A 26,114-nucleotide genomic window follows, 5' to 3' on the forward strand; every position below is an offset into this window, starting at 1 on the left:
TTTTGGATTGCATGTTTTTTAGCCCATAAATCTTTGGTTCTTTCGCTGTATACCTTTGCATTAGTTTTTTAGTGGTTCCTCTAGGGATTACAATATACATTGTTAAATTTTCACAGTGTTCCAAGAATTAATATTACAGAAATAAACGTTTATATTTGACAACTATGAAACCAGACTTGGTAATTTTTATAGGGTCTTGTCTCCTACGAGCAAGTTTTCCTTGTCACCCCACTTAATGAAGTTCTGAATATAATGACAAAAACTTTAGGGCAAAAATCTTGGTGACTTATTTTGAATTAAGGATATTTATCTTCATCTCATCATATTCGTACCAAAATTCAACATTGCAGTCCTTGATAGCATGCAAGGGAGTTAGATAACAGGAAGCCAAAAGCTCTATTTAGATACTCTGCATATTTTCTTCAAAGTCTAGAGTTTGCACATCCTTCAGAGTTGAATAACAAGAAGCAAAAATATAATTTACTCACTTTTGTTTTGATTTAATCTGGTCCAGAGAAGCATTTCATGATCAGGTCCAGGTTGTCCTGAGAATTTTCTCAATGGACTACGTAAGTCTCCTCAGTGAAGTTCTTTGACTAGCCTTAGCCTGCTTTTCTGACAAATTAGAAATCACTTGTACCTAAAGTATTTTTTTCTAGTTCTATATTTGTACTGTCAGTACTTTTTGAAATTTTTTTTCTTAAAATATCTTACCAAAGTTCTGAAAGTAGTTTCTAGCCTTAGCAGTATCATAAATTGTCAGATGCATGAGAAAACTTGATAGTCTTTTCAGTATTCAGATAGAGGGTCAACTGAATATTGGTTTCCACTTATAACAACATAAACATCTGTTAAAAACCTGTAACAGCTATGAACAGTGATATGCTTTCTTTATGGATCTCAGTGATACTCATTAATGGTTGTATAATCTTGACCAAGACCTTTAATTACAGAGGAGAATTCAGGTAAAATGGAGATAATACCTGCAGTACAAGTTTTTTTTAAATTAGGGATAATCTACACAAATGTATAGTAGTACCTTGTAAACAGTTGTTACTCAATAAATGGTTGTTATATTTTCGTAAAATCATAGAATGTCAGCACTAGAAAGGATGTTAGAAATTACCCAGATAGGGCCAGGTGTAGTGGCTCATGCTTGTAATCCCAGCACTTTGGGAGGCCAAGGCAGGCGGATCATTTGAGATCAGGACTTCGAGACCAGCCTGGCCAATATGGTGACACCCCGTCTCTACTAAAAATACAAAAATTAGCTGGGTGTGGTGGCATACACCTCTAATTTCAGCTACTCAGGAATATGAGGCAGGAGTATCCCTCGAACCTGGGAGGCAGAGGTTGCAGTGAGCTAAGATCACACCACAGCACTCCAGCCTGGGCAACAAAGCTAGACTCTGTCTCAAAAAGAAAAGAAATTGCCCAGATAATGAAACCAGTTCAGAATGGTTACGTGACTGTTACTTCCTTCCCTCCCCCGCCACATTAGGGTGTAAGCTTTTTGAGAATAGGGATGTTTTATATCTTTTATTTTGTGCTCTATAGAGCACAGTGATGGACTTTAGATACTTGCTTCATTAAGTACATTTCAGACATACTACGGTATCAGATAAATTATATTTTTATCTGGTTTAAAATTATTGATAAACCTTTGAGAGTCACATAGGTCTTAGAATATACATTAGTGAAAATGTAATTTCAGGTTTGTCTAGGTATCAATAGAAATGAAGCAAGGAGTTTTTAGAAATACATATTTCTAAATTTGTATATTCAGTACTAGGAATGCTTTCAAGCAGGCATATTTAAGTTGTTTCTGTGTAGTTTTTTAGCTATGTCATCATAGTGAAATGCTACTGCATAGTGAATTCCTTCTTTTTGCCCTGTTTTTTTTTTTTTTTTTTCAGACGGAGTCTTGCTCTGTCGCTCAGACTGGAGTGCAGTGGCGCTCCGCCTCCTGGGTTCACGCCATTCTCCTGCCTCAGCCTCCCGAGTAGCTGGGACTACAGGCACCTGCCACCATGCCCGGCTAATTATTTTTTATTTTTTTAGTAGAGATGGGGTTTCACCGTGTTAGCCAGGATGGTCTTGATCTCCTGACCTCGTGATCTGCCCGCCTCGGCCTCGCAAAGTGCTGGGATTACAGGCGTGAGCCACCGTGCCCGGCCCATAACTGTTTTCTTTAGTCCTCATCTCTTTGCTGCTATGCACACTTACAGACATCTCAACCAGTGGACTTACTTTTAATTTTTAAATTTCTCTTTTGAGCATGTTTATCCATTAGAAGGATTGGTACTTCATGAGTTTTATTCTTTTGTAGAGGTCTTCTAAAGCACAGAGAGGAAAAAAAAAATAAAGAATAGAGATAACATTTACTTATATGTTTTTTAATATAATAAAACTCATTTTATCTTGCAATTACCATATGGACCACTTTGTAAATCTAAGAAGCATTTGGGGATATTACTGGTCTTATTTTACCTATATATTGAAGCATTTTGTTATTTCATCCAGGAAATTATTTTATCAGTACTCATCAAAACTATACTTACAAAAAGGGTCTAAAATAAAAAAAGAAAAATGTTGGAATTAGCTAGAGTAGAAGTTGGCAAACTTTTTTGTGAAGGATCAGTTAGAAAATATTGTAGGCATTGTGGGCTATATTTGATCTCTGTGGCATATTACTCTTAAACAACCCTTTAAATATTTAAAAACCATTCTTAGCTCCCACGTCATACAAAATAGGTTGTGGGACTGATTTGGCCTGTGGGCCTTGGTTTGTCATTGCATTAACCTACAATTTTCATGTTGCATTGCCCAAAAGATTATGCCATCTTTTAAGTAATATAAAAGGAGACTGGAGACACCATCTTTATGGTCTCTTTTTAGCTTTTATTGAACAGAATGTAAATTCATACTTTTAAATATTTTGTTCATAATGGCAAAGAGAAGAAAATTGACAGAGGAAGAAGTTTCACAATTATTAGACAAATCAGAAAATGAATACTAAAAGGTACATTCTACACTGATGACGATGGTAAAGTGGATCATATAAGCAAAATTACCTACCATGAATCTTCAAATAAGATCTCATCATATGAGTTTTCTCAACTAAAAATTTGATGATTGAACAGTGTATTTTTAAGGATCAAGAGAAAATATGAGGCCAGGTGTGGTGGCTCATGTCTGTAATCCCAGCACTTTGGGAGGCCGAGATGGGTGGATCACTTGATGTCAGGAGTTCCAGATTGGCCTGGCCAACATGGTGAAACCCTGTCTCCACTAAAAATTTGAAAATTAGCCAGGCATAGTTGCACAGGCCTGTAATCCCAGCTACTCGGGAGGCTGAGGCATGAGAATTGCTTGAACCCAGGAGGCGGAGGTTGCATTGAGCCAAGATCGTCCCACTGCACTCCAGCCTGGGCAACAGAGTGAGATTCTGTCTCAACAACAACAACAAAAAAAAAAAAAAAAAAAGAAGAAAAAATAAATATGGTATTCTATTCAGTCATTTAAGAAGAAGGAATTTCTCTCATAATATTTTGTCATGGACAAGTAGTAAAGGATGTGTTCTGCTATTCTTTTATCTCTTATATTTGTGCTCCAAAATAGACTGGATATGGTTTTATAAGTAGACAAATGCTGAAAGCAGGGGTGTATACAATAGTGATTGGAAGGAAATAGGTGTAGGAATGAAAAAAAAAATCATTGGCTTGATCATTCTAAATAATGGTTTTAAATCTACAAATGAAAATATTTTGCAAAATATAGATCAGAGGATAGCCATCCTTCCGTCAACAAATTGTGAGCCGTTAAAGGTTTCAAAACTTCAAGCTTTCAGGTATTATATTATGGCAATGTAGATGCCAAAAAAAGAACAAGATACAACCATAAGCTGTAACTTTAATATTAGATATCTGACTTATGAAATTTATAAAATGGATGTGTTCCATAAGATGGATGTGTTCCATGTTTATCCATGATGGTTGATGGGCAGTTGTATTCACAGGACATAGCCCATTTCGGCTATATCTTAAAAACAAGGAAAATGTGGAATGACTATCTGGATTTGCTATACTTAAATACTTAGAAAAAATCTAATAAAGTTGTTTTCCACTATTTCCTGATTTCTTCTCAACATGCTTTATAAAATGTGTGTGTGTGTGTGTGTGTGTGTGTGTGTGTGTGTAAAGTTTCCATTAGATGCAAATAACAAATGATAGTGACTGCTTTTCCTTTGTATACTGAGAGTAAAGAACTAGCTCCCTGTAGGAATATTTCCTCTGAGTTGTGTTTTGTGTTAGGCTCTTGATTTACATGGAGGAGGGATGCTTTGAGAAAGAGTCTTAAAAAAAATTAGCTGCTGTATTTACTGTTAACAGTGTTTTAAAGAACTTGATCTAATTTACATTTGTTTTTTATATTAAGACTAGGTCATATATTTTGCTTGCTCTTCTGTTTTTGTATTACAATTTATAATTTATTATTTTTGCATCTATTTGATGATATGCTTTGATAATGATATGTTTTCTGGATTTTAGCATAATTCTAGATTTAAAGAAATCAAATGGTAGAGTAAGGAGCTCCAGAAAATCCAGTCTTCCATAAAAGCAACAACACTGTCAGAATATCACAGCTCACTGTAGCCTCAATATCCTAGGCCTAAGCAATCCTCCCACCTCGACCTCCCAAGTAGCCAGGACCGCAAGCATGCACCACCTCGCCTGGCTAATTTTTGTAGAGATGGGGTCTCCCCATGTTGACCAGGCTAGTCTCAAACTTCAGGGCTCAAGCATTCCTCCTGCCTCAGCCTCTGAAAGTGTTGGGATTACAGGATATGAGCAACTGTGTGTTGACCCAGAATCAACTTGTTTGGAACTCTGGTAACTAACCAAAAGCTTGTAGCAATCAGGGGAACACTTAATCAAGAAAATACACTGAATCGCAGTAAGAACAGTGAGCTTTGTGGCATTTGGCTACCCTGGTCCCATCTGCTTCTCCGCTCAGTGATAGCCTTGAAAATAACAGTCTCCATTCCTGGTACTGATACAGGGACCAGGATAGACCTAATTCAGAAAGAATTGTAATTAACTTGTTTTCATCTGTCTGGTGGCTTGCTAGAAGACTGTTTAAAAAAAAAGAGGTCTGCCTTTATGTCACCTAACTTGGAACTCTTGATGGAAAAGTAACTACCTTGGGGGTGTTTGTTAAAAGTATTTACAGACATATGTTTTAGTTACTGTTGGCTGAGGCAAAGGAAAACAGTTGGAGTAAACCAAAACTAACCAGAAAGGTTGAGAATGAGATGCTTTGGGGAATAAGGGCTTTGAAATTCTCTGACATATTCTTGGTAATCTAGAAGGGTATATGCATTCCCAGAGCTTTGTGCATGCTCAGGAAAGACCCGAGAAGACCCAGAGCTCTCTCTTCTGGCTCACTTTAAGTCTCTGCACAAGCAGGAAGTGAAGACTAAGGTGGAGTTATAAACTGCCTGGCTGAATACTGAAGGCATGTCCCAACATGCAGAGCCCATCTGCAAAGACTAGCAGAATTTTTTGGTTGCAGAGGTTTAAGGAAATTTCTTTCTAATCACTGGCAGACTGCTAACTAATGGAACAGAGACTTCACTGGCCACACATAACAAAGAAACAGACTTTACAAAATTAGATAAGTCATTAAATGAGGAAACAACTACAACAAACAGCAACAACAAACCCCTAGAAGGCGGAAACATCCGATTTATAGTGTTGTCACATTGCAATATTCAAAATGTCCAGTTTTCTACGAAAAATTATGAATCATACAAAGAAACAAAGTAAGGCTCTTATACAGAAGAAACGAACAGAAACTTCCCCCAAGGAAGCACATACAAAGACTTTAAGTAAGCTGTCTTTATTATGCTCAAATTGCTAAAGGAAACCAGGAGAATGATACATCATCAAATAGGGAATATCAATATAGAAATTATAAAAAGGAACTAAACAGAGTTTATAGCTGAAAAGTACAGTAACTGAACGGTTCACTAAAGGGTTTAGATAGCAGAATTGAGTAGACAGAAGAAAGAATCAGTGAATTCGAAGATAAATTAATTGGAATATCCAGTTTGAAGAGCAGACCCTTAGAGACCTGTGAGACACCCTCAAGGGCACCAACATGCACAGCAGACACTGTAATGAGAGTAACATATGGAAAGGTGAGAGGGCTGGAAAGAATATTTGCTATGGTCTGAATGTTTGTGTCTTTTTATATGATGAGGTCTTTTAAATTTATATGATGAAATCCTAACCCCCAAGGTATTGGGAGGTAGGGACTTGGATGGTGACTGGGTCATGGGAGTAGAGCCCTCATGAATGGGATTACCACTCTTAGAGTAATAAGAAGATCACTTGCCCTTCTACCATGTGAGAACACAGTGAGAAGGCACTGTCTGAACCAGAAAATGGGCCTTCACCAGATACCAAATCTGCCGGTTCCTTGATCTTGGACTTCCCAACCTCCAGAACTGTGAGAAATAAATTTCCGTTGTTTATAAGCTACCCAGTTTATGGTGTTTTGTTATAGCAGCCTGAACAGGCTAAAACAATATTTAAATAAATAATGCTCAGAAACTTCTCAAATTTGGGGAAAAACATTAACCACATTTAAGAAGCTCAAGAAACTCCAGCTTGGTGTAGGATAAACTACACCAAGACACACGATAATCACACTGTCAAAAGGTGAAGAGAGAATGTTGAAAGCATCAAGAGAAGTAACTCATCACATACAAGGATCCTTGATAAGATTAATAGCTGATTTCTCATCAGAGACCCCATAGTCTTCTAGAGGGTAGTGGATTGGCATATTCAGAGTTCTGAAAGGGAAAAAAAAAAAAAAAGCTCTCAACCAGGAATTATATATTCAGCAAAACTGTCTTTAGAGATGAAGGAGAAATACTTTCCTAGATAAACAAAAACTAAGTCATTGCTGGCAGAGCTGCTCTATAAGAAATGCTAAAGGGAGTCTTCTATATTAATTATTTATTTTTCCCACACTCTGTTACTGTCTGTGTCTAGCTGCAGTAGTTTCAATACATTTTAGAAATGTGACAGCTATTTTTCTGGTGGGAAACTTTTAGTTCTTTTATTCTTTGTTAATATGCTAAAAACTAACCTTTTGCATTTATCTAAAAAGAGACAAACTTGGACATAAGAAAACTTTTTCATGTAATAAATCAGAGGTTCTTTACAAATTTACAAAGGAAATTATGTGACTACAAGTTAAATTTGAAATATGTGGCATATGTTAATTTCTTGCAGGAGAAGGAAGCCAACATCCTTTTGGAGCCATGAATATTGTCCGAACTCCATCTGTTGCTCAGATTGGAATTTCAGTGGAATTATTGGATAGTATGGCTCAGCAGACCCCTGTAGGTAATGCTGCCGTATCCTCAGTTGACTCATTCACTCAGGTAATGCAACACACATTTCATTCTTTATCTCCCCCTCCACTGCTTTATTAAGGTATAATATACAAGTTTAAATCATATATAACTTAGGGTATACAATGTGATGTTTTTGATACATGTTTACATTTTGTTTTGTTTTATTTTGATTTTGAGAGATGGAGTCTTGCTCTGTTGCCCAGGCTGGAGTGCAGTGGCGCAATCTCGGCTGACTGCAATCTCCGCCTCCCAGGTTCAAGCGATTCTCCTGCCTCAGTCTCCTGAGTAGCTGGGACTACAGGCACATGCCACCACACCTGGCTAAGTTTTGTATTTTTTTTTAGTAGAGACAGGGTATTGCCATGTTGGCCAGGCTGGTCTCGAACTCCAGACCTCAGGTGATCTGCCTGCCTCGGCTTCCCAAAGTGCTGGGATTACAGGTGTGAGCCACCGCACCCAGCCTATATTTTGAAATAAAATCAAGCTACTTAACATATCTGTCACCTCACACAGTCATCATTTTTTTGTAGAGAACAGTTAAGATCTGATCTCTTAGCAAATTACAAGTATACATTAATAGTAACTGTATTCTCCATGCTGTACAATAGATTTTCAGAATTTATTCATTCCATTGAACTGAAACTTTGTGCCCTTTGACCAACATGTCCTCATTTTCCCTTCTCCTCCATTCTTCAAACCCTGGCAACCACCATTCTACTCTCTGCTTCTGTAAGTTCAACTTTTAGATTCCACATATAAGTGAGATCAATCATGCTATTTGTCTTTCTGTTCCTGACTTATTAGCCTATTGTCAACACGAAAAATTGATGATGTAGGAGAGCAAGGAGAACTGCTAAAGCAGTGTCCTTGAGTAGAAAATAGCATATATGGAGGTGTTCACTTTAGACAGGATAATGGATATATGGGTACAGATTCAGGAGGCTGGTAGATGTGGTGATGAGAACTTGTGCAGGCTCTCTCCTGATTTCTTCTTGCTTAGTGCAATAGAAAGGACGATCATGAGCTAAGACTGAGGTAGTAGAAATTGAAATAAAAAAAGACTATTAAATAAGTCTTCTAGCAGAGGAGGAGTGAATGGATTAGGGAAACCATATGTGTTTGCCTGGCAGTACCAGAGGTGCACTTTTGAAGGTTGTGGTCATGAATTTAAAGGTAGATTTGTCACCTCTTTGAAAATGGACTGAATTGAGAATGACAGACTCTGGGTCTCAAAAATGTTTTTTTCCCATAATTTTACAAATACACTGCTGTGCTGAAAACAAACTATAAAATAATCATAGTATCCTGTGTAGACAGTATTTTAAAAGTGTCTGCAAAATACACATTAAAATGTTATCCCTGGAGAAAGGTAAGAAGACTTTTTTACTGTACATGTTTATAAATTATTTGAGTTTTTAAATAAAACTATAGTTTTAATTAAATGTATTATGAAATATTTTAAATACAGAGAAAATAGAGTAACTTATATTATCCACAAATAGTTATGATGTAACTACTCTGTACCAGGCATGTCTTTTTTTCTTTTTCTTTTTTTTTTTGAGACGGAGTCTCGCTCTGTAGCCCAGGCTGGAGTGCAGTGGCGCGACCTCGCCTCACTGCAAGCTCCGCCTCCTGGGTTCACGCCATTCTCCTGCCTCAGCCTCCCAAGTAGCTGGGACTATAGGCGCCCGCCACCATGCCCAGCTAATTTTTTTTTGTATTTTTTAGTAGAGACGGGGTTTTGCTCTGTTAGCCAGGATGGTCTCGATCTCCTGATCTCGTGACCCGCCCACCTTGGCCTCCCAAAGGGCTGGGATTTCAGGCATAAGTCACTGCGCCCAGCCCGTACCAGGCATTTCTAAGCACGCATAGATACAAATAGGTCCACAATATAGGATAACACCTGTTTTTACAGAGCTCTCTTTATGATGGGGTATACATTAAGACTTCCCCCTGGAGGAAGTGTGTAATTCCCCCTGGATTTAACTGTTACATTTTGTCTTATTTGCCACTAATTTTTAAAAAAGAAATTAAGGCATTATAGGTATAGCCCACTGCTGCCTGCTTCTCTTCCTCCCTTTTACCTTCTAACTTTTTATATCTTTCCTATTCATATTTTAGAACTTAAAAAAATTCCTGTGTATCTACAACATATGTATAATACTATCTGTATGTGTTTAAACATGTTTCTAATTTAATTACTTAGTTACTCCAAATTTTTATGAGTATTACATGTATTTGGTTTAAATGTCAAATAGGTTTTTTTTATTATTATACTTTAAGTTCTAGGGTACATGTGCAAAACGTGCAGGTTTGTTACATATGTATACATGTGCCACGTTGGTTTGCTGCACCTATTAACTCGTCATTTACATTAGGTATTTCTCCTAATGCTATCCCTTCCCCTGTTCCCCCACCCCACGACAGGCCCACCTGCCGTGTGTGATGTTCCCTGCCCTGTGTCCAAGTGTTCTCATTGTTCAATTCCCACCTATGAGTGAGAACATGTGGAGTTTGGTTTTCTGTCCTTGCAATAGTTTGCTCAGAATGATGGTTTCCAGCTTCATCCATGTCCCTGCAAAGGACTTGAACTCATCCTTTTTTATGGCTGCATAGTATTCGATGGTGTATATGTGCCACATTTTCTTAATCCAGTCTGTCATTGATGGACATTTGGGTTGGTTCCAAATTTTTGCTATTGTGAATAGTGCCGCAGTAAACATACGTGTGCATGTGTCTTTATAGCAGCATGATTTATAATCCTTTGGGTATATACCCACTAATGGGATCACTGGGTCAAATGGTATTTCTAGTTCTAGATCCTTGAGGAATCGCCACACTGTCTTCCACAATGGTTGAACTAGTTTATAGGCCAACCAACAGTGTAAAAGCATTCCTATTTCTCCACATCCTCTCCAGCATCTGTTGTTTCCTGACTTTTTAATGATCGCCATTTTAACTGTTGTGAAATGGTATCTCATTGTGGTTTTGATTTGCATCTGATGACCAGTGATGATCAGCGTTTTTTCACGTATCTGTTGGCTGCATAAATGTCTTCTTTTGAGAAGTGTCTGTTCATATCCTTTGCCCTCTTTTTGATGGGGTTGTTTGTTTTTTTTTTCTTGTAAATTTGTTTAAGTTCTTTGTAGATTCTGGATATTAGTCAAAGTTTTTTTGAGAAGGAGTCTCACTCTGTTGCCCAGGCTGGAGTGCAATGGCGCGGTCTCGGCTCCTGCAACCTCCGCCTCCCCGGTTCAAGCGATTCTCCTGTCTCAGCCTCCCAAGTAGCTGGGATTACAGGCGTGTGCCACCAGGCCTGGCTAATTTTTGTATATTTAGTAAAGACGGGGTTTCACCATGTTGGTCAGGCTGGTCTCAAACTCCTGACCTCGTGATCCACCCACCTTGGCCTCCCAAAGTGTTGGGATTACAGGCGTGAGCCACCGTGCCAGGCCTCAAATAGTTTAATATGTGAAACAGCTGTCCTCTGTTATGACTCTTACATTCTACTTCTATTTTGCTCCTTAGAAGCTATGATCTTCAACTCCCCTCCCCTTTTTAATCTATTTTTCCTAGTGTCTATTATTTCCATATATCAGAAAAAACCTTGCTTAATCTGTTAGTTTTTCTGTTATAGATATTTTCTATTTATTTACTAATATAAGACATGATGAAACTCTCACTTCCCTGCTTCCCAACATGTACACACTTCTTTTCTCCTCACCTTATCAGTATACATTTTTGTTAAATCAGTATTAAAAGTTTACAATATTATGAGAAGGTAGATATTTTTCAGCACTGAGCTATGTGTGGTACAATGATTACATTTCTTTTCTTGTATAACTTTTCATTTTTCCTCATTTTTTTCCTTTGCATAGATTTCTATGTTTCTACTTCTAATTTATGCTCAAACTCTACTAAGTGTAAATTCTCATTCAGTTTATTTAAACATATCAGTTTCAAATTGGTCTCGGAAACATTCCACTTGGAATTCTCCTTTTTTTTTTGAGACGGAGTCTCGCTCTGTCGCCCAGGTTGGAGTGCAGTGGCGCAATCTCGGCTCACTGCAAGCTCCGCCTCCCAGGTTCACGCCATTCTCCTGCCTCAGCCTCCCAAGTAGCTGGGACTACAAGCGCCCGCCACTACGCCCGGCTAATTTTTCTGTATTTTGAGTAGAGACGAGGTTTCACCTGTTAGCCGGGATGGTCTCGATCTCCTGACCTCGTGATCCACCCGCCTCGGCCTCCCAAAGTGCTGGGATTACAGGCGTGAGCCACCGCGCCCGGCCCTTTTTTTTTTTTTTTTTTTTTGAGACAAGGTCTCACTCTGTCGCCTAGGCTGGAGCGCAGTGGTGCAATCACCGCTTACTGCAGCCTCAAACTCCTAGGCTCAATCAATCTTTCCACAAGTAGCTGGGACTACAGGCAAGCATCACCAAACCCACCTAACTTTTTAATTTTTTGTAGAGATGGGGCCTCATGATGTTGCCCAGACTGTCCTTTCTTTTTTGTTCTACTGTTGACTGACTATTCTCTGGACCTATTGTATAGCCATAGACAAGGTATTATTTCCTTTCACCATTACTAGAGAAAGTCTTTTTGTTTCTCTTCTGTGTTGAATCCTTTGTTTTTCCTTCTTGTTGATTTGTTCTTTTGTATGTTTTAAAAATGAATATAAATAGTATTATTCTGTATAACTTGCTGTTGTTCATTCAACATTATTTTAAAGATTTATCTATGTTGATACATGGAATATACTTTGTTTTGATTGCTTCATAGTATGCCACTGTATAAATGAGCCAAAGTTTTTTTCATTTCCTTTTTCATATGTTCTCACTAACATTTATCAGACCTTTAAAATTTTGCCAAACTGATGAGTGAAAATTAGAATATCATATTTAGTTTGTGTTTCTTGATTACTGGTGATATTGAGCATCTTTGCACACTTTTGGGCTGTGTTTGTATTTCCTTTTATAGGAATTGACTTTATATATTTTGTCCAATTTTCTGTTGTATTGCTTTTGGCACTTTTTAAATTTACTCTTTTGGGAAAAAAACCTAAGATGCCTTTATGTGTTCTGGATAATAATCCTTTGTAAATACATTGCATTTTTCTCCTTCTAGCATGGTGCTTGTCTTTTAACATTGCTTGTAGTGACTTTTACATACAGATATACTATATTTGTATATAGATAAATGTATTGTTTCTTTTATGATTTGTGGATTTGTGGGTTTTTTAATGTTTGAGAAATCCTTCTCTATCTTGATATGCAAAGATGTAAAGATGTTCTCTTCTCTCTCTCTCAGCCCCTTTGTGTGTGTGTGTGTGTGTGTGCGCGCGCGCACACGCGCATAGAGATGTGGGGGTCTCGCTATGTTGCCCAGGCTGGTCTCGAACTCCTGGCCTCAAGCAGAGCCTAAGATCTTCTCTTTTAGTTCTTAAAGCCTTAAGGTTTACTTTTTGAATATGTTTGTGTGCAGTATGGTAAGGGAATTAAATTCATTTTTCCCCTTATGGAAAACTAGTCCCAGCCCCATGAATTGAGTAATTAGTCCCATTTTTTTTTTTTTTTTTTTTTACCATGAGTAATAGCATCTTTGTCATATATGCTTAGGTTTATTTCTGGGCTCTCTCTTTTATTCCAATTAGTTTATTTGCCTGTCTCTTTGCCAGTGGGGCAAGTTCCTCCTCACAGTCATCAAAATATGTATAGGTATTCTTCATAATAATTGTGTAGATATTCTTCATAATAATTATATCAGCTTGTTCATGAAATAGTATTAGCTTGTCAAGTTTCATGAAGAAACTTGTTGGAATTTTGTTGGTAATAACATTGGATATATAGGTTTAATTTGGGGAGAATTGGCCACCTTTACCACATTGTCTTCCCATATGTGACATGTTATATCTTTCCATTGAACATGGTATATCTTTCCATTGAATATGGTATATATAGGTCCTTTTGTTTTCTTTTCTGTCTCTCAGTAGTCTTTATAATATTCTCCACAAAAATCTTATTAGTTTGTCTTAGCATTTTTTCTAGGTATTGGAGAAAATGCTTTGTTTATATTCTGAATGGAATCTTTTTAAAGTTACACTTAAAAATTATTGTCACTGGTGTGGAGGACTGCTGTTGATTATTTTTTTTCCTAATATTGATCTTTTAGTTGTGACTTTAGTGCTGTTTATTATTTTTTTTCCTAATATTGATCTTTTAGTTGTGACTTTAGTCTGGGTACAGTGGCACATGCCTGTAACTCTAGCACTTTGGGAGGCTGAGATGAGAGGATTGCTTGAGCCTAGAATTTTGAGACCAGCCTGGGTAACATAGTGACACCCTGTCTTTATAAAAAGATAAAAAATTACCCAGGCATGGTGGTGCATGCTTATAGTCTCAGCTACTTGGGAGGCTGAGGCAGAAGGATCACTTGAGCCTGGGAGGTCAAGGCTGCAGTGTAGCCATGATTGTGCCACTGCATTCCAGCCTGGGTGACAGAGTGGGACCCTGTCTCAAAAACAAACGAACAAACTGTTAGTGACTTTACTGAGCTTTTGATATTAATCAGGTGCCTTCACAGTAGAGTCTCTTGGATTATACTGCCTTCATATTATTCAACAACCAAATAAAAAAAACCTAATAAGATCAATTCTCTTGTGTAGAGAAGAGACAGTATGGCTGATTTTGTATATTTGAGAAAGTGATGCTGGAAAGATTATTTTTGAGTGAGTAGAAGGTAGTATTATCTTCAGAAGTTCAGTTACTTTTAGGGTTAGTACTTAAGCCCATTTGATTCTCAGGAAATGTGAATCCATTTACTTCTAGCTTCTACCAAGGAGACTTGGAGTATGTTAGTAAATTTGATCATTTTAGGGTCAAGGGAAAAAAAGAAACAGATTAGGAAACAGAGGAAATGGAATAGTGGTGCCTTTATCTTCTTTCCAGCAATGGAAATAACCAGTTGCTCCTTTATAATACGTAAACTCTTATCTTTCTGGCAGGTAAAAGGCTTCTTAGAGATGGTTACTATTTTATGTGAGAAAACAGGTTGATTTGAGGAGAGTGATAATTGAGAAGGGACACAGTGGATGCAGACATGGAGATGAAAGAAAATATTTTGAAGAAAAATTTTTTCTTTTTTTTTTCCCCAAAGTGAGTAGCATATTTCACAGTGTCATTGTATGTATGATTACTCTTAACATTCTTTTTTATTCATTTATTTGATTTTTTTTTTTGAGACAGGGCCTTACTTTGTTGCACAGGCTGGTCTTGAACGCCTGGCCTCAAGTGATTCTCCTGCCTCAGCCTCCCAAAGTTTTGGGATTACAGGCATGAGCCACCGCACCCAGCCAACTTTCAGCATTAGACTGTCTTAGAACTGACACTGTTTATGAACAAGTTAATGTGAGAACATTTTTAATTTAAAAATATTGAGTTCTAAATGAAGTATTTAGTATAATCCATTAATCTATTATTAACTTTTCAGTTCACACAAAAGATGTTGGACAATTTCTACAATTTTGCTTCATCATTTGCTGTCTCTCAGGCCCAGATGACACCAAGCCCATCTGAAATGTTCATTCCGGCAAATGTGGTTCTGAAATGGTATGAGGCATTTTCTGTCTCTAATATTAAGGCTTTTTATAACTGAATATCTATTTTGCCTGTGAATATATTCCTTTTTTGACATTTAAACATATTCTTTTATTGTGGACATCAGCACTGCATGCCATTAAAGTATGTACTATAGAGATCTGATGAGAAACAGTTCTTACCCTAAATATTTTGTTATATAGTAGCCATTATGAATTTTTAAAGACAGGAAAATATAATTGCCTATGTTTTAGGGACCACTATTAAAGCTTGTAAGTATTTGTGTATTTTCATTTAGAAGTACCATCTATGAGACTTGAAATATCAATCAAAACTTTTTTTCTGTTGTTTTGAAGATCTACAGTAAACATGTACCTTTAGGGTACAAGAGTAGTTTATACTGCACCGTGTACATGAATGGCTAATGAATCTATTTTCCAACTTTCCCATGTTTTATAGATATTTCTTTTCACTTTGAGTATCCTAGAGATGGGAGGATGCCTAGGAAGAGTTTGTTGAGAAGTGGTACCATGGTGTAGCATGGAGAGCATTGGAATGCACTAGGTTTGAATTTTGGCATAATGTAGCTGTGTGACCCTGAGCAAATTTCTCTCATCTGCTCATCTGTGGAATGAGGAAATAGGAGTTGAATTTGATTTTTTTCCTTAGGTCCCTTCTAGCTCTTAAATTTCCAGAAGATAAACAATTATTTCTTATGATTTGTGCTCTCTGATAAAAGCTAATCAAAACTGCCCCGATATTTAAATTCCTATGCTTGCTGTCTTTTTATAAGAATAATTACATTTCCAGATTATCTTCTTAGTTTTTTTATAGCTTTTTAGAAATGACATGTAAAATTGTTTTGGATAAGTCATTTGGCAGTTAATGAAAGATCCTATTTTAATTTTCTTGTGAATGTAAATATATGTGTTTTCTTTTCTAGGTATGAAAACTTTCAAAGACGACTAGCACAGAACCCTCTCTTTTGGAAAACATAATTTGAATAAAATAATTTTTAATGGATTCTGAAATTTGTCATGTTTTGAAGATAACTGACTCCATCTAAAAGTATGAAGTCAAAGGATCATGAAACCTAAGTTTAAAAACTGCTTAGGGACTGAAGCTTAATTAAGAATCTTTATTAAAAATTAAAAACATTGAAAAATGAAAACATGTTCATCATTAAAGACTTTTTTCCCCTTAAGCTTTAAATACTATTCAGAGGGAAAACATTTTGTTTTGGCTATGATTCATTTTTTTACTAAAAAATAAAACCTATTCCAAACAGTAGTGTGCCAAATACCATTGCATGCGTAATCATTCATTTATTGAAATGAAACAGAAGTTTGCTGGAGTAGTTAACTTTTCAATTACCTATCTCAAAATTTGGGAGGCTTGAAAAACATATGAAATATACATTTTTAAATATGGAAAAATTATTTTCAGAGATTATTTCTTGTCAGTTTTTCCAATTAATACAGGTTGGCTGTCACTTTTTGTATCTGCAGATTCAAATAAGTTTAATAAAATTGCCGTATTGGTCAGCTTTTATTTAATACTGTTAGGTATTTATGTTTAGAATATAGGATTCTTCTTGTTAATGGATGGTTAGTAGTTCATTTTTTTGTTGATTATAACAGTACCCAAAACTGGGTAATTTATTGACTTAAATTTTTTTTTTTTTTTAAGACAAGGTTTTGCTCTGTTGTCTTGGCTGTAGTGCAGTGGCGTAATCACAGCTTATTCCAGCCATGACCTCTTGGGCTCAAGTGCTCATCCTGCCCCAGCTTTCCATGTAGCTGGGACCGCAGACGTGCACCTCCACACCCAGCTAATTTTTTTGATGTTTTTGTAGAGACACAGTCTTACTGTGTTGCTCAGACTAGGCTCGAACTCCTGGGCTCAAGCAATCCTCCCACTTCAGCCTCCCAAAGTGCTGGGTTGGTAATTGATAAAGAAAAGGATTTTTTTTTTTCCTACAATGATGGAGACTGAGAATTCCAAGGCCAAGGGGCTGCAGCTGGTGAGAGCCTTCTTGCTGGTGGGGAGACTCTGAAGAGTCCTTAGGCAGTGCAGGGTATCACACAGTGAGGGGGCTGAGCATGCTTTTGTGCCAGCTGAGGTCACTCTTCCTCTTCTTATAAATCCACCAGTTCCCCTCCTGTGATAACTTAACCTATGGGCAGAGCCGTCATGATCCATTCACCTCTTAAAGGCCCCACCTCTCAGTACTGCCACATTGGCGTTAAAATTTCAACGTAAGTTTTGGAAGGGACAAGTATTCAAACCATAGCAATTGCTGAATCATGAGACTTGGCAATGGCTACACAACAGTCTTTAATACTCTGCACAGAAAACATCAGCTAATTGCAATACAATTTCCAGAAGCAAAATGATTATTCATGTACTACAACTTGTATCTAGGACCTAGATTGCCAAACCCAAGCTGAAAAAACATCCTGAAGTTCAATTGTGCCCCTTCTACAGTCAGGTAGCCACTTCCCAGTGATTTTTGTAGTGATACAACAGGAAGTATTAAGTAAACACAAACTATTCCTTGGTCTGCTAAGAAATCAAAAGAATATATGATTATTCATGATAATCTTGGGTGGTAGTGAATTTAAACTAGTTTCTTGGGCTTCCAGAGCAGATGATGGGAGTGAAATTTTGGGCCACATTTTCTAGTATTATTCTTACTTTTAGAATAGTATCTTGCACAGTATGCATAAGGAGTCATCACTTCTGGGAGCTTTCCTGAGTAGCCTATACCTGCCTCATTTTGGAAGTTTCTGGTTATTCTCGGAGACACGTGATATGCTGGAAAGAAAAGGGCTTTAAATATCTGGACATCTAACAATTATTCTATATATGTAAGGTAGGTTTGTGTACAGGAGGCAGGTGAAAACCTGGTGTTGACATAAGTAATGCCCTAATGGGTTACAGAAGATAGTAGAAATATAAATATTTATCACAACAGGAGTGAGCCAAGAATTGTTTCCCTGAGGTGGGCATATTCTCAGAGGAGTTAAACGTTTCCTACAGAGAAGTCTGGAAAATCTGGAGAAAACTGACTAGTGCAGTGAGGATAGCTCCAGCATTTGTCCCCTGCCTTGGTGAGATTGATTCTGTCTGCTGACAGTGCTGTAATGATTGTAGCAGAAGTATGTTTGTTTAATTAAGGTAAAGATCCAGTTTTTACAAGACTGAGGACTGAGGTTAATGATATGAAGAAAATTCAAATATCGAAAGGGACCTGTGGGAATTAATTGGCCTCAAGAATTTAAAGGAACTATATACACACACACACACACACACACACACACACACACACATATGCACACACACATATATATATGTACACAGCTGTAAATATATATACACATACATATATACATATATATTTTATGGTGGAATTTGAAAGATTCAGGGAGTAGCTATAGTTTGAGAAAACTGCTCAAAAGTCTTAAGGTGGCCAAAAAACACCATAAAGAATTAAGTATAAAATGATAAATGTGAGAGAATACTGAGAAACCTTTAGGCAATCTCTAGGGAGTACCAAACTGTAATAAGCAGAAGAGGGAAAGTAGCAAAGGTATCAGAAAATTAATCTTCCTTGTTGCCTTGTAGCCTTCCTTGTTGCCATGCTATCTACTTTGTATTGTCATTTGTTTGATTTGAGGGTCTTGATTAGTAGTCTTCCACCAAAGATGTTGGCTTCTGGAGGATTCCTAAGAATCATTGGTTTAAGGTCTCCTGATGGAGTGGTTGTTTAGCTGTCTGGAGGAGGTACTTGTCATTTAGTTGGGAAACATAAACCCAGTGATCATCATCTTGGAGTTTACTGCCATGCTACTTGTTATAGTATCTGCTAAGCTAATTTTTCACTGAGGCCAGTTTTTCCCGTCTCTTCCAGAAGACTAAGTTTGCTGATAGTTGAGGATGTTGCAGACAATGATGTTTTTCTAGATTAGAGAAGAGTGGAATCCACTATTGAGGAACAATACAATTTATAAAAAATGATGATGAGAGTACAACATATTATGGACAATATGCAGTGAAAATTCTCTTGGTCTGTAATCTCGTAAAATGTATCTTCTTGTAGACAGTTATTGTGTTAGTCTTTACATGAACATGAGCGTGTTTCTTTTTACCTGAAATGAAACACTGAAACATTTTTATCAACAAATTTTACCTGGCATCATTAACGTGAGAAGGCTAATCTCTTGATTTGTTAAGTTTTCTTTTTTTCTTTTAAGTTTGATTTTTTTAAAAAAACCTCTTAAAATGATTTGAGATTAATTAAAATTTGTAGAGTGCCAGACAAACCTAATTTTTCCTATTGTCTTTTCTTCCATAATGTGAAGGAAACCTGAAGAGTTCAGGCATAAAAGACATCTTCATAGTCTTACTGTGCCTGAATTTGGGAAAGGCGAAAATTATAAAGAGTTGTCAGAGGAGACAAGATATGAATATTAGTCAAAAATATATAAAGGTGGCTGGGCATGGTGGCTCACGCCTGTAATCCCAGGACTTTGGGAGGCTGAGGTGGGCGGATCACTTGAGGCTAGGAGTTCAAGACCAGCCTGGCCAACATGGCAAAAGCCCATCTTTACTAAAAATACAAACATTAGCCTGGCATGGTTGTGCATGCTTGTAATTCCAGCTACTCGGGAAGCTGAGGCAGGAGAATCGCTTGAACCTAGGAGGTGGAGGCTGCAGTGAGTCGAGATCGTGCTACTGCACTCCAGCCTGGGTGACAGAATGAGACTGTCTCAAAAAAAAATTTTTTTTTAAAGAATTTAATTTTAAAAAGATTTATTGAGATATAATTCATATTTCACACAGTTAACCCATTTAAAGGTAACCCATTTAAAGGTAACCCATTTAAAGAGCCAGGTGCAGTGGTGCACAGCTGTAATCTCAGCTACTCTGGAGCCTGAAGTGAGAGAATTGCTTGAGCCCTGGAATTCAAGACCAGCCTGGGCAACAGCAGAGACCTTGTCTCAATTGAATGCTTTTTAGTTTAGTCTCAGGTTTGTGCAAATGTCATCACAATCTAATTTTTGTTCCTCCAAAAGGAGCCTCATATCCATTAGTAGTTAATCCCCATCTCCCAGCTTCTAGTATCCCTAAGCCACCACTAATCTACTTTTTGTCTCTGGATTTGCCTTTTCTGGATATTTTATATAAATGGAATCATACAGAGTGGTCTTTTGTGACTAGCTTCCTTCACTTAGCATAATGTTTTCAAGATTATTCCATGTCGTAGCATGTATCTGTACTTCATTTCTTTTTATCTTTTTTCTTTTCAATTTTTTGAGACAGGGTCTCCCTCTGTTGCCTAGACTGGAGTGCGGTGGTGCGATCACGGTTCACTGCAGCCTCGACCTCCCAGCCTCAAGTGATACTCTCTCTTCAGCTTCTCAGTAGCTGGGACTAGAAGTGCACACCACCATGCCCAGCTAACTTTTTTTTTGGTATTTTTTTTGTAGAGATCTAGTCTCACTGTGTTGTCCAGGCTCTCCTGTGCTCAAGGGATCCACACACCTCAGCCCCCTGAAGTGCTGGGATTATAGGCATGAGCCACTGTGCCTGGCTAGGAGTTTATTATAGATACAAGACTCTTAAAAATAGGATTTGCAAATATTTTCTTCTGTGAGTTATCTTTTCACTTTCTTGTTGATATCATTTGCAGTACAAAAGTTTTTAATTTTGTTGTAATTCAGTTTATCTTTGTTTTTTTTTTCTTGTTTCTTGCCTAATTCAAGGTTGTGAAGATTGACTCCTGTGTTTTATTCTAAGAGTTTTATAGTTTTCTCTCTTTCATTTAGGTCTTTGATTCATCTTGAGTTAATTTTTATGAATGGTAAATGAATATGCACATTCTTTTGCATGTGAATATCCAGTTTTCCCAACATCATTTGTTGAACTGTTAGTCTACATTTGAACCATATCAAGTTAATTTTGGTGCACAAACATAAAAGATAAAAGAATATGTGACTAGGATTATTATGTATTTTAGTCTTTCCAAATTAGTATTTTAGCTTTTTTAAAAAATGACTTAATATGTCAAAATGCTTAGTGATAGAATGTTATAGTGATAGAAGAAATCTTTGTATCTCACCAGAGATAGCTTTGCTGTTTTATCAGAAAGAAAATCCAGATTATAGTTTTACTCTTGTTACTTGTCTTCTATTTAACAATATGTAGTAATGGCTTCATAAGCCTTTCTTCCTGTGAATACATCCGTCGCATTTAACCAACTTCGTCAAAAATGTTGACACATTTTCTGATCCTTTCCAACCCCTAACTTGTCAAATATAGTTTACTCCTCAGAACTTCTATACTCTCTGAATACTTTTTTTCTGAGACGAAGTCTCGCTCTGTCACCCAGGCTGGAGCGCAGTGGTGCGATCTCAGCCCTCCTGAGTTCAAGCGATTCTCTCGCCTCGGTCTCCTGAGTAGCTAGGATTACAGGCATCTGCCACCATGCCTGGCTAATTTTTGTATTTTTGGTAGAGATGGGGTTTCACCATGTTGGCCAGGCTGCTCTCGAACTCCTGACCTCGAGTGATCCACCCACCTCGGCCTCCCAAAGTGCTGGTGTTAAGAGATGTGAGCCACTGTGCCTGGCCAGAATACTCTTAAGTTTAAAAAATACTCTTCAAATGGTATTTCTAGTTCTAGATCCCTGAGGAATCGCCACACTGACTTCCACAATCGTTGAACTAGTTTACAGTCCCACCAACAGTGTAAAAGTGTTCCTATTTCTCCACATCCTCTCTAGCACCTGTTGTTTCCTGACTTTTTAATGATCACCATTCTAACTGGTGTGAGATGGTATCTCATTGTGGTTTTGATTTGCATTTCTCTGATGGCCAGTGATGATCAGCATTTTTTCGGCTTCATAAATGTCTTCTTTTGAGAAGTGTCTGTTCATATCCTTCGCCCGCTTTTTGATGGGGTTGTTTTTTTTTTCTTGTAAATTTGTTTGAGTTTATTGTAAGGATTATAAATCATGCTGCTATAAAGACACATGCACACGTATGTTTATTGCGGCACTATTCACAATAGCAAAGACTTGGAACCAACCCAAATGTCCAAGAATGATAGACTGGATTAAGAAAATATGGCACATATACACCATGGAATACTATGCAGCCATAAAAAATGATGAGTTCATGTCCTTTGTAGGGACATGGATGAAACTGGAAACCATCATTCTCAGCAAACTGTCACAAGGACAAAAACCAAACACCGCATATTCTCACTCATAGGTGGGAATTGAACAATGAGAACACATGGATACAAGAAGGGGAACATCACACACCGGGGACTGTTGTGGGGTGGGGGAAGGGGGGAGGGATAGCATTAGGAGATATACCTAATGCCAAATGATGAGTTAATGGGTGCAGCACACCAACATGGCACATGTATACATATGTAACAAACCTGCACGTTGTGCACATGTACCCTAAAACTTAAAGTATAATAAAAAAAATACTCTTCTAGGCTAGCATAACCAGACTCTCCTTAAGGTAAAATAATTCTTTTTAACCTAAATACATAAAATTCATTACCTTGCATACACATCCCATTACCTATCCACACTTAAAAAATATCTTCAAAACAAATATTCACATCAACATAAAGCCATCTGTACATCCTTTTTAACCTGGTAGCTAACGGCTACAGCAGTTATTAAAGCACATGCCATAAAATTGTCCAATTTTCCAAGGTTACTTATGAAAGAAAATAATATTCATATCCTTAAAGTTAACTAAGGATCTGGAAATCACAAATGAAGCTGACACAGGAAGTCCTTATGGTTGTAGCTTAAGAATTAACAAATTTAGAATCTTTTAAAAGACATTTGTTATAAGTCCATTTTGTTAAATACAACTTGAGCTTTTTGTAATAAATAATTTGTGGAAAAGAGATAACACTTAAAACCTATATAAAAATTTAAGTTTAAATATGGAATAAAAGTCATTTATATACATTTTCTGGCTTAAACATTCATTAAAACAGTTTCATGACCTGCTATTTCTCCTTTTCCGTTTAGAGCCTGTGGTGGACAGATATGTATGAGATAATATGAGACATCACTAAATTCAGCTTTTTTGTGTGTGTTTAATGGATAAAAGAACTAACATTTCTAAGCAAGAACAGAAGTTTTCTTAGATCTCAATAGCATTAGCCAATTGGCTTTATTTTCCCAAAGAAACAAAATAAGAAAAAATTATGTGAGCGTCTTTTTTTTCTTCAGTGATGCCTAGAGAACTACAAAATTGCATCATAGTGTAGTGGTTAAGGTTATGGCCTCTAGAGTCAGGTAGCTTGTGTTCAAAATTTGGCTATACCATTTACTTACTGTTTTGATCTTATCAAGTTACTTCGCCTCTCTGTGTCATAGTTTCTTCATCTGTAAAATGAAGTGACCACAGTATATATCTTTGAAGTTTGTTATAAGGAATAAATTTACATAAAACTTTTAGAATAATGCCTGATGCATTCTTAGTGCTAAGTATTGGAAATCAAATTGTTGAAGTATATCATATTTGATATCAGCCAGGGTCACTCACTGGCCAAGTAACCCACTGCATACCAGCATCAAAGATCAGTTAAAATTGTCATATTCCTTTGGGGCTGCTTTTGAATGATAAAATGTCTGACAACTATTTGTACACTAGGTATGTATTATATTTCTAAAAGCCTAAAGAGAACTGCGTAAACAATAGGGTTGCATAGTATAACAAAGCATTTGTTTCTTGTTTGGAATTTTATTTTATTTTTTGAGATGGAGTCTCACTCTGTTGCCCAGGCTGGAGTGCAGTGGCGCGATCTTGGCTCACTGCAACCTCCACCTCCTGGGTTCAAGCAATTCTCGTGCCTCAGCTTCCTGAGTAGCTGAGATTATAGGCATGAGTCACCACACCCAGCTAATTTTTGTATTTTTGGTAGAAACGGGGTTTCACCTTGTTGGCCAGGCTGGTCTCGAACTCCTGATACCCCTGCCTCGGCCTCATCTTGTTTGGAATTTTATTTTCTTGTGGCTTGGGTACTTGGAGTTTGGGAAGAAATGAAAAAGACAGTGGAGACAAAAATCCTTCAAAAGCCGTGGGTCACTAGGGAGAAATTTAAAAGGAAGAATAGACAATCTGAATAGGACTATATCTACTAAAGAAATGGCGTCAATAGTTAATCTTCCCAAACAGAAAGCATTAGGCCAAGATAGGTTTGCTGGTGAATTCTACCAAACATTTAAGGAAGAAATTTTTCCAATTCTCTACAATATCTTTCAGAAGATAGGAGAGGGAGTCCTTCCTTCCTAACTCATTCTATGAAAAACTAGGACCTAAAAGTAGTCAAATTATGAGTAGATAAATTTTACTTTAAAGGTGAAAAATTACTGTTTATTTATTTATTTATTTATTTATTTATTTATTTATTTATTTAAAGACAGAGTCTCGCTCTGTCACCCAGGCTGGAGTGCAGTGGCATGATCTCGGCTCACTGCAAGCTCCACCTCCCGGGTTCATGCCATTCTCCTGCCCCAGCCTCCCCAGTAGCTGGGACTACAGGCACTCACTGCCACGCCCAGCTAATTTTTTTTGTATTTTTAGTAGAGACAGGGTTTCACTGTGTTAGCCAGGATGGTCTCCATCTCCTGACCTCGTGATCCACCCACCTCAGCCTCCCAAAGTGCTGGGATTACAAGCATGAGCCACTGCACCCAGCCTGAAAAATTATTTTTAAATGAAGGAATATTTATGGTCAAAAATAAAAATGCAACCCTGGCTGGTCACAGTGGTTCATAACTATAATCCCAATACTTCGGGAGGCAGAAGCAAGAGGATCATTTGAGCCCAGGAGTTCGAGACCAACGTGGTGAGACCCTGTCTCTACAAAAAATGAAATAATTAGCCAGGCATGGTGGCATGTGCCTCTGGTCCTAGCTACGTGGGAGGCTGAGGTAGGAGGATTGCCTGAGCCCAGGAGGTTGAGGCTGCAGTGAGCCATATTGGCAACACTGCGCTCCAGCCTGAGTGCCAGAGCAAAAACCTGTCTAAAAAAAAAGCAACCCTGAACTACCATTTTATATTAAGCCTCCAAAATTTTTTTTTTTTTTTTGAGACGGAGTCTCGCTCTGTCGCCCAGGCTGGAGTGCAGTGGCGCAATCTCAGCTCACTGCAAGCTCCGCCTCCCGGGTTCACGCCATTCTCCTGCCTCAGCCTCTCCGAGTAGCTGGGACTACAGGCGCCCGCCACCACGCCCGGCTAATTTTTTGTATTTTTAGTAGAGACGGGGTTTCACTGTGGTCTCGATCTCCTGACCTCGTGATCCGCCCGTCTCGGCCTCCCAAAGTGCTGGGATTACAAGCGTGAGCCACCGCACCCGGCCCCAAAATTTTTTTTACCATCTCCTCAAGCATTTGTCATTTCTTTGTGTTAGGAACATTCCAATTTCACTCTTTCAGATATTTTAAAATATACAATAAATTGTTGACTGTAGTTACCCTGTTTTGCTATCAAATACAGATCTTATTCATTCTTTCCCTGTTTTTTGTACTTGTTAACTATCCCCACCTTCTTTCTGCTCAGTTTTGCTGTGAACCTAAAACTGCTCTTAAAAATAGTCTGTTAAAAAAATAAGAAAAGGAAAGAAGGACGTTTGTGGTGAAACAACTGGACCATTGGGCTTTTATCACATTTTTTCAGCCATGTAAAAGTAGCTTTGCATCCACTGACAGATGAATGAATAAACAAAATGTAGTATATACATACAATGAAATTATCATTCAACCTTAAAAAGGAAGGAATTTCTGACACATGCTACAACATGTAAGATACACAAATAAAATTAAAATCACTTTACAAAGTAATTATGCTATTTTTTAATTGATGTTTTTCCTAGAGAACTTGGGAGGCCTTTGATTATTTTTATTGGCTTTTACATTTATTTCACAAAAATTCAAAAACCTTTTTAGCATTTGAATTGTGAAGTACAATTATGTGTACATTTAAAAGTAAAATAACATTTTATAATTTTTAACTGCCATTAATTACTGTTTTATGCCTGTGCTTTTGTGAG

General features: G+C 37.4%; 1 protein-coding gene across 1 annotated transcript in view; it reads left to right on the top strand.

The window, feature by feature from the left end:
- Window positions 1-16,043, top strand: part of HIKESHI (heat shock protein nuclear import factor hikeshi) — a 47,659-nt gene extending 31,616 nt beyond the window's left edge. Inside the window, exons 3-5 of the mRNA XM_032167104.2 lie at window positions 7,305-7,456; window positions 14,914-15,032; window positions 15,964-16,043. Of these exons, the coding sequence (XP_032022995.1) occupies window positions 7,305-7,456; window positions 14,914-15,032; window positions 15,964-16,018 (326 nt within the window). The 3' untranslated portion in view covers window positions 16,019-16,043. The remainder of the gene's footprint in view (window positions 1-7,304; window positions 7,457-14,913; window positions 15,033-15,963) is intronic.
- The last annotated feature ends 10,071 nt before the right edge of the window (window positions 16,044-26,114 follow it).

The sequence above is a fragment of the Hylobates moloch genome, unplaced genomic scaffold, assembly GCF_009828535.3.
Source record: "Hylobates moloch isolate HMO894 unplaced genomic scaffold, HMol_V3 SCAFFOLD_11, whole genome shotgun sequence".
NCBI lineage: Eukaryota > Metazoa > Chordata > Mammalia > Primates > Hylobatidae > Hylobates > Hylobates moloch.